This window comes from Choloepus didactylus, chromosome 17 (genome assembly GCF_015220235.1).
Source record: "Choloepus didactylus isolate mChoDid1 chromosome 17, mChoDid1.pri, whole genome shotgun sequence".
NCBI lineage: Eukaryota > Metazoa > Chordata > Mammalia > Pilosa > Megalonychidae > Choloepus > Choloepus didactylus.
Window position 1 is genome coordinate 58,852,110 of NC_051323.1, and position 18,389 is coordinate 58,870,498.

Consider the following 18,389-nt stretch of genomic DNA (forward strand, 5'->3'; position numbering starts at 1 on the left):
ATAAAATGCCAATTATTTCCTCTAAATGAGCTTTCTAAAAGTCAATTTTAGTTTACTTTCTACCTTTGGAAATGCTTTCTCCTCTTCAATTTCCAGTTATGTCCTTCTCCTCATCTTTTCTCTTCTCTTCCTTCCTCTCTTGACCACACATCAGAGATTTGACACGGGTCAGAGAGCTAGGTTACACACAGAGAGACAGGCCAGGAGGTTCCAGCAGCAACTTAGGGCCACTCACCCTTGGGGCGGCAGGAGAGGAAGCCTGGGGCTTGGTTATTCTCATTCTTGGGCAAGTGAGCCCATAAAAGGTAGATTAGAATCTGGGAGCCAAGAAAAGAGGAAGGACAGGCGGGAGGTGAAACCGAATGCTGTTAACACAATGTTCAACAACTGCCAAGATCTGGGGTTTCTACCACGGGAAGGAGCCAAAAAATGCTAAGGAGCGAGTCTGGCCAGAAGACATTGGGAGGCGCTAAGAACCTTTGTGCAAGTCCTGACAGGTGACAAATCCAGCCCAGGCTGAGTCTGTGGTGCCGGAAGTAATGCAGGGATCCACTCGGAGGGGAACATGGGTTTGCAGCCACGGAGGACAGCACTAGACTGGCCTCCACTAAACGGGAAGTTTAGTGCTCCAGTCCGTGGGCAGGACTGATCTCAGAATTCGGAATGTGGCTCTTTTCAAAACTGGATACAGCAGTGAAAATGAACTACAAGTACATAGGTGTGTGACTCTCAAGAACACATATATTTCATATAAAATTCAAAGATGGACAAATTAAATGATGCATTGAAATTCAAGTGAATGGGTATCTTTGGGAAGAGGGAGGGATTTGTGATTGAAAAGGTGCCTAAGGGGGTTTCTGGTGAGCTTTTTGATAAGTCGTGGAGTGCTACGTTTACGTTTTGTGTCGTTTTCTGTTATGAATTACACTTCAATAAAAAAGTTAAAAATGGTTAGAATTGTGGGTTAAGTGGTGAAGGCAAGTGGCTGCAAGCTGGGAGCAGGGGTGTGGTGTTGCGTTTTTGCTGGACAGTCAACAGAAGAGGGGTACAGGTGACTTGAAAGACCCCCAGGAAGCAGGTTGGGAAACTAAAGACATGGAAACGACAAGAACATGCTGTACGCCCCCACGGATGGCTGGGCAGAATCAGACTGTGAGTGTGCAAGCCCCCGTCTTGGTCTCAATTTTCCAACTGATAAGTAATTGAATCAAGATATTAATTTTTCTATCCAGTAACTGGCCTAAACAGTAATTCTGCTACAGAGATACTGAAGTAGATTAAGCTTAGACTACTAATACTTGGATTTTGAAGGTTTATCATTACATTAAATGCCTGTAACGTTTAAGAGAATCATATAATAAAGAACCTGACAGAAAAGCCTGTGTTTTCAACTTGAAACATCACTGATTTTATATTTTACGGTTTTAAGTTGAATGAGAATTACCATAATTTGATTAGGCTGGTAAACAGGATTTAAATTGATAAGGAAACTCAATTTGTTGCATTTCAAAGTTTGATTCACTAGCTTTGTAAGAGCTGCTTAAATACTTAGGAAGAAAATGCTTATTAGGATTGAAGGACTGGCCTCTTAGGTATAGAAAATGCATGAGAGAAAATCAAACACATAAAATTTATAAATGGAGAGCAAAGTGTTTAAGAGAATTTAGTTAACAAAGTTTACATATATGTGTATATATATGTATATATGTGTATATATATGTATATATAACTCTTAAGAGGAGTTTAGTCTGTGCCACTTGAGACATACAAACATTAATCCAAAAAGTGAAATTGCTCTTATTTTTTATAAAATTACTGGCTTTGTAAATGACAAAATGTATAAATTGAACTGAAATCCTTAGGAAAAATTTAGGTTTTAACATTTAATAATTGGAAACACTGAATAATTTTGAACCTAATTTTACATGGTATTTTCCATGAATAAAGGCTCCCTCAGTCATTAAAACGTACACTGGCAGCCTAACAGCCTGGAGGAGCAGGGCAAGCCACAGGGGTATTGGGGTCTTGCTAGTTCTGGAACTCCCTCCTATCCTTCATTTGACTTTGGTTCTTGCCTCCTTTCAAAGAGATTTCTAACACTGAATAAGAAGTCAGCAGTGTGGAATAAGCATTAGCTCCACTCATTTCCTGGAACAGGATATGATTTATTTTGATCACTGACACCCATGGAGCATTTACTAAATGCCAAACGCCCAGCCTGCATTACCACACTTAACCTGCAAACAATCCTTTGAGCCAGGTATTGTTGTTATGCCCATTTTATAAATGAGGAAACTAATGGAATGATCACATCAGATCACAAAGCTGTATGTGCATAATTCACTGCTGATTTTATCGTGCAAGCAATCCTGCTGTGGTAGGAAAATCATTTTCACCTTATTTTTTTTTTAATTGTGGGGGGAAGCTTTCTAAATAAATTAAAGACTCTTTCCAATGGGAAACAGTATAAATCGCTTACATGCCATTACACATGGCATCCAATTCAACCAAGTTTCATGGATACCAAGAATTGGCCACTTACCTCTTTAGAATACATCCTTTGTAAGAGTGTACACATAACTGTGTGCAGACATGGCAGCCACTTGGCCTCGTAATACACCTTTTATAGCTTTCCAGTTTGATTTTAATTCTCCCTTACCGTTGATTAACAGCTACTTTCTTTAATCACAGTGCTCAAGACTTATGATCAAAATGATAAAGGCTCTCCTACTCAGAGAGTGTCAGTTATCATAACTTCACAGAACCATTCTCAATTTTGGTGAAAGGAAATTGAAGTAACTTGTCCAATGCAATTGACAAAACCACTGCTAAAGGCAGAATGAGGTCCCTGGGTTGCCCCACCAAAGGCGGGGACCACTCACTGTGTCTCACATGTAGAATCTTCCAAAGTTATTAGCAGCATTCTTTGGAAACCTATTTCTTGGAAAAGCCTTTAAACCATGACTGCCGAAAGGCTTTTTGCAACTATAGTCCAGTTAAGATATTTTTTCAAATTTAGTCCATGAGTCAAAATCCCTGTCTTCCTTCACACCTCCCAGGGTACTGAGACTTTTTACACTGAGATGTTTGGAAACACATAGGAGCCTGGTATTGATATGGAAGAAATCATTAACTCAATTGTTTAAAGACAGATGCCAAATTCTTTTACTTTTGTAAAACTATGTAAAAAAACTGGAGTCGATTAATTTTACGAAGTTATTTTAAAATTCTGTATTCTAGCAAATGGTGAATTTGTTAAATAAGGTTATCATTTGTGCATTTAAGACACAATATTTAGGATCAAACTATACTCATTTAGTATTGGTTAACTGCATATTATGTTAGTTTTGCAGAACTGAATTTTATTTTACATTTAATATAAATATAAACTGTACAACTGTTTCAAAATTTTTTGCCTTGTACACAGTAGGTGCTTAGTAAATAATTAAATGAAGGAAGGAATATGTAAAAAATTTAACTAACATTGAAAATAAGTAAGCTATAAATAATTCAGCCTTCACTTCAGATAATTTAATGATCTCTTCTTCTAAACCATAAGATGTGTGGTGAGAATAATTATTATACAAAGGAGTATGAACAAACCCATACAAACTCTTTCCATTCCCTATATTATTATAGTCTACCTACAATGAAGGAAGTTAGATAATAATGACATGGTTTTATTTAACAGACACCCACTAAGTGCCAATTTAGAGCATGTCTTTGTGCTTTTCTTGTTTTATTCAACAGATATAAAACAAAATCCATTTGTTCTTTTATTCACCATTCATTAACACACACATACAGGGATGCGATGACAACAAAATGCGCATCATCTCTGCCCTGAGAGACTTTAAATCCTAGTTAGACTCTTCTCTTAATATATATGATGAGGAAACAAAGTGACAAAGAGTAATTTGCAGAGCTGGGAGTATTCTGACTTCTTATCTAAAGCTCATGAGCCTTCTTTCCCTATAACATTTAGGAGTTGTAGCTTTCACTTGGCAATTTAAAAATATTATTTATTTTGAAGAAGATGAACATGTACATGTTTAAAAAGTTCAAAGAGTAAAAAGGAGATAGATTTATAAACAGAAATACTCACCCTAGCTAGATATGCCCCCCTTTTTATGCAAATGGTACTTTACTAAACAGGTGTTCTACACTTTGCTTAAAAATATGGCTTAGACATAGGATAATAGGATCTACAGATAATGCCTCATTTTAAAACTGGCTGTACACTATTTTCCACAATTTATCAGCTACAATGTAGTATTTAGGATCACCAATAGGGGGCACTCTCCCAATATACTGGGGCCCCAGCAAGAAAATTCCGTAACTTCAGAGTTTTAGATCAAGACTGTATCAAGTCTTTATGTTCAGTTTACTTATAATAAGTCTAATTATTTTAACAAGATAACCACAGATACTGTGATCCTGGACACTTTAGGTTCCAGTGTTCAAATGTGCCTAATTTTCTTTCATTTGCAGATCAACAGGTTATTTCCATGAGAAAATTCAATTTAAAAAAAAAACAATAAAAAGTTACAAGCACACACACAAAAATTCATTTTAGATAAGTGCTAGACATCACCAACAGTTTTATTTCCTGCGAGTTATTTACTTGCTTTAATTCATTGTTAATCTCATGTGTATTATTATGCCCACCACTGTTCTAGAATCTGGGGATACGTCGTTGATGAGACACGGTCCCTAATTTTGTACACTCACCATCTCGCTCTAAAACTTGTAGTTTTTTAATCTTTAGCACACAATGCATGAGACTTAAAAATTTAATTCTGCACTTTATCGTTACTTTTTAATTCTAAGGAATACTACTTATTTGAGATGTGCTTTGAGATCTTGGCAAGAAAGGGCCTGGAGCTACACTGCAGAGGTTAAGGGTAAAAAACCTGGAGCCAGAATGCCTGGGTTTGAATCTGTCACTTACTGCTGTGTGACCATGGCAGGCAACCACCTTTCTGTGCCTCATTTTCTCTTCCAGGAAAAAAAAAGAGGTAATTATCCACCTCTGCACAGAATGGTTTGGAGAATTAAACACCTAAATAGATGCAAAACACTTAGAACAGAGCCTGGCACTGTGCTATGCAAGTGTTAGCTCTCATTTGTTATCATAGCTGAATCCCAGAAAACCAAGCTACAGAAAATCATATTCCAATAAGCTCCATATCCACCAAAGATCTCGAAGTTCTGATAACTCTATGAATCATGACCACCCTCTTTCACTTATGATCGGGATACAATGGTTTGCTTTTCATGGCTTTGTTTTGCAAACAGCCTTTTCTCTCCAAGGCTGGAATGACATCATGGTAAGTACTAAAATTTGAGGGTCCTCTCAGAGCAGTTCAGCCACCAAAAGCATTTTAAGAGCAGGCAGCATCAGAAGGTGCTGTGAAAGGCGAAGGAGAGGAAGAGAAGGCAGGAGAGAGAAGGGGGGGAACTGAGGCCTCCGGAGACCTAGGGGGGAGGCTGTGGCTACATAGCCACATCCAACAAACTGTCCGCTCTTGCCTCTGCAATGTCACCGTGAAGAATCCAGAATCCTCTCCCAGTGCCTGGCATCTGGGCTCAGAGGCTTTAGTTAGGGGTTGAAGTGGGATCCCAAGTGGCCCCAGAAAGGTACTAAATTCTACAATGAAGCAATTGTCCTGATGCAAAGTCACCCTGATGCAATCCATCTCTCCCCACTCATTGACCTGGTACCAATCCATGAGATGCCATCTCATATCAGAGAACACTGTTTAAGGAGCCACTCCTACCTCCTCCGCTACCAGCATTTTCAGAGGTAGTTGCTACCTTAGCAAGAATTAGTACCCATGACCTACTGGACCAGAAGTGTGACAGTCTTCTCTTGAGCCAAAGCTTTACTTTACACTGCACGTCGATGCTCAAAGCTGATGACAAGTAGTGTGATTTATTTCTCAAATTCCTCCAGCACTGTTTCCATCAGTACCTAATTGTTCCCCAAAGCAGTGCTGCACTCTTAGAAAAACTGGAAGCTTTGGGGCCCGACAGGACCGGATTATCCAGTGCTTATATTAACAGATAGACAATGTGGCTCTTCTCAACTGTCAACATTCTCATGGACAGCACATTTAAAGGTCTGATGGCAGAGATTATTAGCAAGCCAGTTTGAAAATTTAGATCGTCTCCTCTTTAAAAAATTAATAACTAACAGCATTATAGAAGGTTTTACCGAAATAAAGTCAGATGCTGTAGGATGTCTCTAGAACATCTCTAGAACTGTGCTAGTGCAGTCTGAGGACCCCCTGGAGTGGTCCTAACGAGATCAGGTGCTAATACACATGATGCCAATGAGCATCTGGCAAAGCCACTCAACTTCTCTGTAGACTTCTCTCTGAATTCAGAAGAGATGATCCCTAAGTCTAGCATGAGGTCCATAATTTTAAGGATGTAAAAGAAATACTCCTGGGCTACCCAGCTGATTCCTATACTCTAACTGATGCACTTAGGACATGTACTTTCTGGAACCCTGAGGTCCTTCACAGATACCTCAAGAGCCTAAGTAGTCGTTCTCTCCCAACCAATCCTCCCAGCATCTTTGATGTTAATGAATTTATATTTATGGTTAAAGTAATAATTCACTTGATTAAGAATAAAAGAATGAATACCACTAATTTTGAGAACTAGCTTGACCACGTGCATTAGAGATTTGGGGGACAGAATTTATGGTAAATTTATCATAACCACTGTGCATATGCAAACTAGAAAGAGTGTAGCAATAATGCTAAATCTTTTTTGTGAACTTACACAGTTTTTCTTCCTGATACCCTCCATCTTCCTAAAAATATCGAGTAGTATATATTTGTTCACATGTATTTGTTAAAATTTACATTTAAAAATTTGTTTCCTTGAATCTCAGCTGAAAATAATTGGTGTAATATTTGAAACTTTACTACTAACAGCAGAATATTTGAATATTCTTTTTGAAAACTGGTCAATTAAATTTGGTGTCCAAAAGCACTGTGCTGTCAGATTCACACAAAGTAAATACTTAGTATTATGGGATCAGGACAGGGACAGAGTAAAATGCAAATACATGCAGAACATTTCCAACAGGAGATTACACAAAAAAGCATACCCTAGCCCAAATGTTAGCATTGTCAGCAGAATATGTGCCAAGCTCCTATAAATCAAGAAAAAGACACAGGGCCAAACAAAAATGGCAAAGGATATGAACAACAATTCACTGATGAAGAAATACAAATCACTCATAAACACGGAAAAGACACCCAAGTTCACCAGGAAGAGGGAAATGCATGTAAAATACCCTTTTACCCATCTGATGGAAACAATCCAGTGGTTTAAGCATATGAGGAAAGGGGCATATCAAACACTGACAATGCAAGTGTATATTTACAAAATATTTTTGGAGGGTAATATAATAAATTTAAAATGCACATACGTCTTGATCCAGTATTTTCATTTGGAACAATTTTTTTTCTAAGTCACTCCTGCAGGTACATGTAAAATGTACACATGGAGGTGCACCACAGCAGTGTTTATGATAGGAAAATCAAGGTCAGAGTGGGTGGGGTCAGCAGTGATATGGAATAACCCAAATGTGTAGTACTAGAGGAGTTACCAAATAAACCAAGGTGTATTAATAAAATTGATTCTGTGCAGGCACTGAAAAGTTAGAACATGACATCAGTTCTCAGATGCCACAGATCATAAAATGCATCCTGATTTAAAAGATGTTAAAATGTGAAAAACCAGCTTGTAGCCATTGGTACAAGATGCCATCGACTGTAAGATGCCTCAAATTTCATAAATGCTGGAGAATGTAACAACCACAAAACAGTGTTCCCTAGATTGATGGTATGGATATACATTTTAAATATTCTATTTAAATATAAATACATAACAATAACCAATATAAATACACATATATAGCAATAACTAATATGCGGACAAAAGGCTAGGGTGATAAAAAACAAACTGTTAAGAGCAGATATTTTTAAAGAGCAGAGTTCAATTGTGATGGGGTGGGTGAAGGGGGACATAATATCTTGGTTATTTTAATTTTTTGGAAGGAATACCTGTCGTTTTTGAAAAAATTAAATAATAAAAAGCACTGCATAAGTAAAAAGGAACTGAGGGATTAGAGCACAGTGAAAAGATCACTCAAGCCACGTTGTAACTCCCTTCTTGCTGATTTCACTTTCTCCAACACGCAGTATCTGTCTTCCAGGGACAGGGACAAACCAGAGCTGATAATTATGCCACTTCCTCTATGTCTGCTCTGTGTACGTCCTCCCAGTCCTCCCAACAAGCAACCAGATGGGCCCAGCCATCTCCATTGCACACCCCAGGGTGAAGCTGTTCTATCCTTGTCACACAGCAGGGGTGCGCAGCACTGAATTCCGGGCCCCGCCTGTCTGTCCAATTCTGGGCTGCCACCGTTGTCATCTATTTCTTTATGCATTTGATCTTTATCCTTTGCTATTCCTTTTCTTTTTATGGCATTTATAAATATTTACTTTTTAGGCTACATTGGCCTTATGTTATTTCTAAGCTGCAAAGCTAATGTATGAAAGAGCTTGGAAAGAATATTCTAATTGAATTAATTAAAACTCAACGCATTGCCTCTGTTCAAGCAGTTCTTTTCCTCTAGCCCATTGTGAAGAATATGCTCATTAAAAACTTCCACTTTATTCCCACATGCTACTTCTCTAACTTTAAAAAATCGACATTACGAAGACAAAATGACACCATTTTGGGGTGTTTTCCTTTAATGAGCAACAGTGGCTGTGGTGGTGAGAAGAGAATTAAGCCGTCGGTGTGCTACGCAACAGCCACCAAACAGCCCGGCCAGCGAGCCCGGGTCAGCCCCTTCTGGGCCTCCTCCACCGCTGGGAGAGGGAATAACCAAGAGCTTGGGACCCTCTTTTTCCATTTGACCAAAGGTTTAACTTCAGCTCTAATATTTGAAATGAAAGGACAGTTGTTCAAAAAGGTTTTCACTTCCTTCCTGCTTTCTTCCTTTACTGTTCCAATTTCTTTCTTATATCTCTCCCAAAGAGGCTGACATAAAAATTTGGACTGTTACCTATAAAGATATTTTCCATAGTCTCTCCTTTACTATTTTTTTGCTCTAAGTTGAACCTGTAAGGAATGTGAAGGATTATAGAAAAAGCAAATATCAAGAAATGTAAATTCTAAAGACCTATGCCACTGATCGCCAAGTTTCATTATATTTCTTTGGGTCATTTACCATTCTTTGGGAGAGTGAAATGAGGGTTTCAAAATTAATGATGGGTTCCGGACTGGAGGAAAACCAGGAGCCAGATGGTCATACTATCCTGCTCTTCCTTTGCTTACACACACACACACACACACACACACATGGAGCTGAGTAGGACCCCACCTGAATCCTTCATGGGGCAGAGGGCACACTGCATGCCCCAGGCCTCGCCGTACAGACAGCAGCACTCGGTGTAGGTGGTCTGCTTGCCAACAAGAGGTCGGCTGCACACATACTCCTCACTCAGATGTTCCCAGCACAGATCCTGGTAGACATCGGTTTCTTCAATTTGTTCTGAAAGGGAAGACACAGTTCCACGACAATTGCACTGTTATTCCTATTTCATAAACACTGTGGGGAAGCCAGTGAGTCTCAAAGTTTCCATCCCCATTTCTAAGAGTGACTTCCAAGTAAAAGTTTGACTCTAGCCTGATCTTTCCTTGGACCAAACCTCTGTCATCTCCAACTGGGTATCATTCCATCAGCTGAAATTCAACCTCATCATATTCTAATTAAATCCTTCTCGCTACAGCTTTCCACGATTATATAAAACGCCTGACTATCTTGCCAATACTTCATAACTCTGATGGATTTCTCATCCTTCGAATCTGTGTTTTATTCTCACATTTACTCCTCCGTCAAATCCTACCATTTCTTTCTACATTACAGTTTTTGGATTCATGCTTTCTCACCTGTTTCATCTGCCAGAGCCCCGGACTAGTGCCATTTCATCCTCAAGTCTTTAATTCTAACCTTTCTGCCTTTCAATTGACTTCATCCAAAGTAGTCTATTGAATGTGACCATTGATTGGTCAATTACGCCAACCTTCAGCAGGGAATCAGGGATGAACAAGGATCCTAAAATGGGCCTCAGGGTTCCCCACCTCCTTGTCATAGTCCACAGCCTCTTCTGCCCACCATCATCCATGGCCTCCACTCCAGTCAAGCAAAACCAGTTGCCTTTCCGTGAACTTACGGCTTCCTCAGCTGCCTGTGAAGGCTGAGTACGCTGGAGCCTCAGGCAGGACCAGCTCTTCCATGTGCTCAGCTGCCCCGTATTTCCTCTGTCCATCACATGAGTAAGTTCAGGGTACTCAATCTCCCACATACTGATGATATAACCATGCATCTTACTGTCATTCCTACTACTATTGCATTTTAATTATTTCAAAATATCCAAGGAATCTGGCTTTCTAGTTCCCCCTAGTTTACATGTTAGTAAAAAGGAAAATCTTATGATATTTAATTGGACATAGGTTTGCACCTTATACTCAAACATACCATTTGATTCAGTTGGTCGGATACATTTTTTTTCTGAAGCATCCAGGACCATTGGATGAGTGCAGAAGCAGTTATAAGAGCCTTCTGTATTAACACACTGGCCATCAATACAACTGTTGGGGTCCTGACATTCATCCATATCTTAACAGGAAAAAAACACACAACATAACTAAAGAAAATCAGCCATCAGTTGTACCTCACACACTTACCCAACCTGACACATTGTTAAATTGGGTCCAGACTCCAGAGGCTGCCACACTGTAACTAACTACATGTCATCATCCAAAGGAGAACCACTCCAACTATAAAAATATAAGTTGTACTGATTGAAAAAGCAACGTTACCACTGCTGTTGCTTACATTAAATATGGAAAGAAAACATCTATGAACAGGATATGCTTAGAAATTTAAGATAAAATGCCTGTTTATGATAGTTTGAAAATTATTTCCTTTTGCTGTTTTTCAGCCTAGTGTATATGGTTTTCTGCTTAAGCATTAAAGTCTGGGTCAGTATTAAAAATGACTTTCACTTGTACGTTATGAATGATGAAACAGGAGGTTACACAGACCAAAAGAACACTGCAGTTATACCAACAACCTGAATTATAATTCCATATTGAATATGAACTCTCAGTTCAAAATCCATTTAAGGAGTAAGTAGTATGGAGACTTAAATTTTCTTAAATCTTGCTCAAGAAAAATATCCATAAAACATTTACAGATCTTTTCAACACATGCTTTGGATTCAAGGAAATCGCTTTTATGGCTTAGCGTTACTTATTCTTTCCCATCTGTATATTTTCACAATACACGATAGTGTATCTTCTTAAAACTTACCAAAGCATTGCAACTTAACAGGGTCATAATATGTCCCTTGCTTACAGTAGCATTCATACCCAGGCTGAGTGTTCAAACAGAACCCATTTTTGCAGATTTCTTGTCCAAAGAGTAGGCATTCATCTGCATCTATGGGCAAAAAATTGAGAAATATAAAGAGGAGCTAGCCTTGCTCACCTTCAGTTACAAAGAAAAGTATACCTATTATTATATACCTATATCAAATTAAATATAATAATATCATCTATATTTCCAGATAATTTTACAGACAATACACAATTCTTAAAGTTATGCCTAATTCACAGATGTAGAAACATAATAAGAAGTGGTTTGCCTATAATATTTAAGGAGCAATCTCCAAAACACTTTCAGAGAAGGTGTAGTTGTAAATATGTTCTCTGAGATGCTACTGAGTAATTGATGAAATAGTCCATGGATTCCATAAAGGCACCAAATATATTCTCTAAGGAATATACTGTTTTCAGAAATGTGCACTTCTGTAAATGTCTACTCAGGCCCATTCACTAATTGAGCAAAAGTTACAGGTGGTCCAGGATGTTCCCTAAGATATTTTGCATTTGATCCAAGTATTCTTTCTTGGTGATAAAGGTTAGCGAATGAAAACATGAGCTGCTGAGGGTGCCGGTAGATTCTTGCACCTATGGATTCAGGGCTCCTGCCATCTCTAAGTCTCACTGTGCTCACCAATAAATTGAGGATAAGAGAGATACCCACCCGAAACAATGGAAAGGATTAAATGAGATAATCCATGTATGTGGCTCAGTATACTGCCTGGCACAAGTAAAAGCTCAGTGTTCCCTATTGCTTTTATTGCTATTCTTATTAGCATCTATCCTAGCATTTTAGAGCTAATGCCATCTAGTTTTAAAAATGGAGACTACATAGACGACTTGCTCAGTTACACAGCTGGAAAGTGGCAGAGCCAAGCCTAGAACATAGGGCTGTTCAGATCTGAATCTAATCCTTAGCATGGCTAAGATAAGGAGAGAAGGAATCCATTTTTATATAAAAAAGAAGATGACTTTACAGTGAATTCAGGGTCCTGCACCATAATATGAAGTGAAATTTAACTACATCCCTGTAAAAATATAGTCTATGATACTTGGGACCTTGAAAAATATTAAATACATATTGCAAACCATGTCTTCTTGTTACTGAATTGGACTAAATCATAGATGTATTTTAAAAAACACACATGGAATTTTTTGTCCAGCTACTGAATTTTACCATATTATTAAAACACTAGCTTTCCAACATTGGATGGACAGTAAAAATATTTTTATAGTCTGTTTTCCAGCCACTTAGCAGTTTTCAATATTAAACTGTAAAGAAAAAAATCACTTTGTATATAAAAGTTCATAATATCTCTATCATGAAAATGTAAGAGAGTGGGTAATAAGGAAATATTTATACATGTGGTTTGAATTTCAGCAAAATAAAGAGGCTGCACATTTATTTTAGAATTAGAGAATAAAAGCATTAAATACATAACATATCTACTTTGCTTTCTTCTTTTCCATTTTTATTATGAATCTGTGGCCATTAGTAAAAAGTTGTAACAACAGTGATGAGAGTATTTTTAAAAATAAGCACCTCAGCTTTGTTGATGACAATAAAGATAAACATGAGAATGGTTCAAATTTATATAGTCATGATTTACATGACTCTCAATGTACTTCTGGAATAAAAGAATAAATTTATTCAGTGCCTATAAAGTATAGAACTTTGTGTTAAATACTTTTACACGTATTATCTCATTTAATCCTCACAATAACCTTTGAGACATTATTTTATCTTGGAGATGAAGAAACTGAAATTTAAATATTAAGAGCCTTGAGCAGTATGATTCCCACATTTGTTCTTCCTGGGTCTTCTTCCAATAGTAGAATTAAAGACTCTGTAATCAGTGTCTGCGTCATAAAAGAGCTCCAATCTGTGCAACCTAAACAGTGCTTTTACTTGAATGTCTGATGTACACATGTTGCAAAACCGTTTCTGTTTAATTCTGACCTTTATACTTCTGGCCACCAACATGATAAGAGGATTCTCCAGTGGGGACAAAACCTTTCCCTTCAGGACACATTTCAGTGAATTCAGCTGATTTCAGGAAAAACAAAATCAAGAAAAGAAGTGGAAAAAAAGAAAAAAAAAAATTAACACCTTCCATGAATGCATGTTCCTTTCAAATCCAATTTTCCTTTCTTAGACTCATTAACTTTAACACAAATCTTCCCATCTAATTCAGGCAAATAAATTCAGACCAATCTCAAAAATTATGAATTAGGTGCAAATCAAGCTAGTATCTTCATACATCTCTACTTAAAATTTTTTTAAAAACCCTAATTCACCTGTATTTTATTTACCCATGTTTTGCTTAATATTATGATCATTATTTCTCTATCACTGTCATCTCTAGTATTTTAAAGGTTTAGTAAGAATCAAGCAAAATCTTAGTCTTAATATAAAGCTCTAGTTATAGATAATGTTGTATCATTGTTAGCAAAAAAGATTGGTTTTAATTAAAAAACAATAAAATTGAATTATCTTTCTGCCAACATATCATACAGAACTTCATTGCAACAGTAGACTCTGTGATGGACAGAAGTAAGTTTATGAATCCATATTGAGGTGGGGTGAGGGTGACTGCTCCAGCGCTGAATGAAACCCACTGTAAGGTCACCTCAAGACTGCCAGGCACCAGTGACTGTCATCACTTCAAAGCTTCAACGTAGAAACCAACAGGAGGCCATTCCAAGGCCCATGGACACCACGTGACCAAACCAGGTGTGACGACAGCTCTCAGCTGATGCTCACCTGTCCCCAAGACAGGGCAGGGGAAGATCTCGCAGTTATCACCCCACCCAGCGCCTGAGGTGCAGCAGCATTCCTGCTTGGTGACGTTGGGAGCCAGCACATTGTCGCAGAGACTGGCGTCATTCAGATTATAGTAGCATTCTTTCTTTTCTTCTCTGGGTTGATCTACATCTATCTCTAAACAGAGAGTAGAAAGTAAAAAGAGTGTTTAGGATAGATCACATCTGCGTATAACACCAGAAAGCAGAAAACCCAATGGTAAAAAAAAAGACTGACCGGATGTGGCAATAGCATTTCATTTACAGAACACTGCTTTCCATTTTCAGGATCAGATTTGTTCACTTTAAGATAAAAATGCACTAGAATCCTAAATTTTGGTGGATTTCTAACATACTCCAAAAGTACAAATCTGTCAGGATCAGATTCGTTCACTTTAAGATAAAAATGTGCCAGAATCCTAAATTTTGGTGGATTTCGAACACACCCCAAGAGCACAAATCTGTCAAAATCATTTCCTTTTACCTTAACCAATTATTTTATCATAAATTTGGCTGTGAAGAGTTTCAGTATCTGCTTTCTTGTCAAACATAGGGCGATTCTTCACTGAGCTCTAATAACTACTTAAATCAATGAAAATTTTCTCCAACACTTGACCAGAGACATGGGGCCACACATAATATTTAACCCTTTCGGTGACCATGCTCCTAAATTTTTTTTGAAAAGCTCAAAGCTAGAAGAAGGTAACTGGGAAAACACTGCAGTCATCTGGCTTGTATAAAATAACTTTTCATCACTGAAAATTTAAGTACTTAAACTGTTGCAAATATTGACATTGAACGAAATAGTGAGCGCTGGCTAAGCCTCAGGGTAGAATTTCAAGGCCGGGTTCTAGTCCCAGCTCAAGTGTGGCCTAGAGTAAATTATATTCCAGCATCCTCAGTTTAACCCTCTCTGATAAAAGACAAACAAGGTGGTGTGAGAGAATACCAACCACGAGAACAAAATCCACCCGCTTCTAGATAATGATAAAAATGATTGAATTCCATCAGATTTGAAGTCTCTGAAAAAGTTTGTGCTTTTAAAAAATGATCAACATTTTGTGGCTAGACTTGGAAAGAATCCTAATTTCTCCCCTACCATATGCTACACAGTTCAAATTACTGCCTGTGATCCAGTTAGAATTTACTAATAGCTTTTATTTTAAGCTACAGCAAATAAAAAGTTGACTACTGCCATTGCAACTACTTAGATTAATGAACTATTTTCATCAGAACTCTGCTGGTTTCAGATTCCTGGACCCAAACAAACTATAGGGACAAAGGGAAAACATTTACTGGTGAGGACAAGACTAACATCAATAACTACTTATCTTTATTTTTGAAGTTTGTGGAAAATTGTGTTATTAGGAAAACATATTAAGCTATTTTCACAACAGTTTTCTATGTATTTATTTTGGCAGAGTCTGGTTGACTGTACAAACTTGATTAATGTATCATATAACAAAGGTGTTTTTAAATTTTAAGTTCATAAAAATTCTATCAGAAAAGCTACTGCCCTTTCTTTCCTCCTGTAGCATTAAAAACAAGCAAAAAACAAAACAAAACAAAACAAAAAAACAACAAAAAAAAAAACACCACCACCAAAACCAAAACCAAACCAAACCAAAACAACCTGGTAGGATATATTACTCTCAGAACACAGAAGTATCAATTAGAATATAAAAGATCTCTTTGCACACTTGATTCTGGCTAATTCTCAAATTTTTTTTCTTTGACAGATTTCAGCTTAGGCTCTCGAGGCTAATGTTAAGAGCTGACAACAAATTCAAACCTAGAACAAGTGTCAGGAAAAAAAAATGAAATGCCAATTTCTCTGCAGCAGTTTATGAAGCAGTTTTAAATCATTTCTTCGTGTGTGAAACTGGATAAAACTTGTCATATCCTTTATGTTGTCTAGCTTGCTTCAAGTGTGATTGGGAAGAAATGTGCTTTGCCCTTCTGTGCCGGAGGGGCTCTAAGCTCTTTAGCATGGAATCACTTAGGAAAACTAAGAGCATATATTTTTAATTATCATCAATTCAATCATAAACCCTTTAGAAAATTTTATAAACTTTCCCCAACATTTGTGAATAAACTGACTACCTATTTCTATCAACAATTCTGCCCAATTATTTTTGTTCAGCCGACCTAAAAAAGTGCAGCTGGCTACTAAGGAATGCATTTAGAAATATAAATCAAGTAAGCAACACAATTTTTATTTTATGGCTTGTGCAAAAAAAAAAGCACTCATTAATTGTTTGTTTTGCCCCATGTATAAAGCTATAGATATGCCATGGGTGTTTATCACAAAATGGAATTCTATACAGTAGGACCTCAAGGAAGACTGCTATGTCCACAGGGAAGCAGAAACCATAGGCTTCCTATCAGAGACAAACATGCCAAGAATTATATACACTCTTTTGGAAACACTGCTTTTATGTTTTTTTTGCAATGTTCATTATACTCAAACAGCATGGAAACTAAGAAACAAAATAAAATTCCCTTTTCTTGGGAAGGAAACAGATCACTGTGTAAGGGAAACAATCAATAACATAATTGTATTATTCAGGTTTTACACTGGTTGTTCCTGTTTTCTTTCGGAGCAGTTTGAAAGTTCACTGTTTACACAGCTGAGATGGAGATCTTGTCAGGCCCTTGGGCATGTTTGCAAAAAGATGCTAATTCTTATTTAAAAAACTTTTCACACAAAGGTCATTCTGTGAAAAACTGCAATCTTCCTAACCCTTAAATGATTAATTTCCAAGAGCATTTTTCCACTGGGGGTAAAGTTCTGATCAGTAAATACATTTAATGTAATTTCTTTAAAGAATCTTTGTATGAATTTAGGGTGGATTGTTTCCACTGGAAAATAATTATAAAGGGTCAAATCAACGGTTATAGGCAGGTCCAAGCATTGAAAAGAATGAATTTTATTCTTCTTAAAGATTTTGTAAGATCAGCCACACTGCATATCTCATAGTCTTCTAAGAAATATATTACCTCTTTGGTATTTTCACATTTGAATTTTCAGTTGTAGTAAGAGGTTGGCTTGACATCGATGTATAAGCATCCATTTGTGTGCTTTACTTCTCGTGGTATGGCTAGCAGTAACAAGGAAGCGAGTATCTCAACATTTTACACGTGTGCTCTTTATAAGGAACTTTCCCTCTCCCTTATCATATGATCTACAGAGGGACTTCATGCTATAGATTTAACTGTGGAGGTGTAGAGCATCCCCACTTTCCAGAAGAGAGAAGAGTTTCTTTCCCAGTGTCCCTCATCCAGTGTTTCCCCAAACTCTTTCCAGAAGGTTCAGCTTGTTAGCATCTCAATGAACAGGGATTTATTTTGCTTTGCTTTTTTTCCTTTTTATTTCTTGTTTCTTTTAGACACAAATGAGGAGAAGGCAGCAGGTAGTCAGTCCCTGACGGTTTTCCGGGCTCTTCCTGGTGCGTGGAGTTTAGCCGCAAGGCTGAGTACAGCGTGATCTTGTTTCTTCCTCTGAGAAGGAAAGAGGGGCTTCGGGCTGCAGTTGCTGCCCAGGAGGAACCTTTCTTGGAGCTCCCTCTCCTTTAGGTCTAAGTCTAACGAGGGTGGGGTGTTTTCTTACAGGATTACTTCCTTCTTTTGTCTTTCCCCAAATTTGTCCAATCTTGGGCTTGCTGTTGGGGGTGAGAAAATCTGGAACCTTGCTTTTCTTTTTTGTTTTTTTTTTGTGAAACAGACAGACACTAGAGCGTTTTTAACGAGCTTTTTTTTTTTCCCCTGTGCTTTGAATGCTTCCATTTTCCATTTGTAATGTGTTCTGAAGACCTTTATGAATTAATCCTTTCTACATCCTTCTGAGGCAGTCGGGATTATCACAACGACCAAAGAATAACATCATAAATACGGGTGAGTGAACAGTGCCCGAAATGAAACCTGTCCAGAGTCCAGAAAAAAATCAATTTACAAAACTCTGTGACTGTGGTAGCGTCCAACAAATTACTTTCAGTAGAATTACCCAGAAAACTTAGTCTCCTTTTTATTTCTAAAATTGCCAGAGACACAAGTATTTTATACAATCTCATGTTTTTTCAAGACAAGGGATTCTAGTTATACTTCAAGGC

At 37.6% G+C, this 18,389-nt stretch overlaps 1 protein-coding gene across 10 annotated transcripts in view; it reads right to left on the reverse strand.

The window, feature by feature from the left end:
* LTBP1 (latent transforming growth factor beta binding protein 1) overlaps positions 1 to 18,389 on the reverse strand; it is a 413,770-nt gene that overhangs the window by 14,028 nt on the left and 381,353 nt on the right. For all 10 annotated transcript variants that reach the window (XM_037806447.1, XM_037806449.1, XM_037806448.1 and 7 more), the window contains 5 exons: positions 14,243 to 14,419; positions 13,439 to 13,525; positions 11,408 to 11,536; positions 10,571 to 10,711; positions 9,413 to 9,583 (listed from right to left, as the gene is read on the reverse strand). In XM_037806447.1, the coding sequence (XP_037662375.1) occupies positions 9,413 to 9,583; positions 10,571 to 10,711; positions 11,408 to 11,536; positions 13,439 to 13,525; positions 14,243 to 14,419 (705 nt within the window). The remainder of the gene's footprint in view (positions 1 to 9,412; positions 9,584 to 10,570; positions 10,712 to 11,407; positions 11,537 to 13,438; positions 13,526 to 14,242; positions 14,420 to 18,389) is intronic.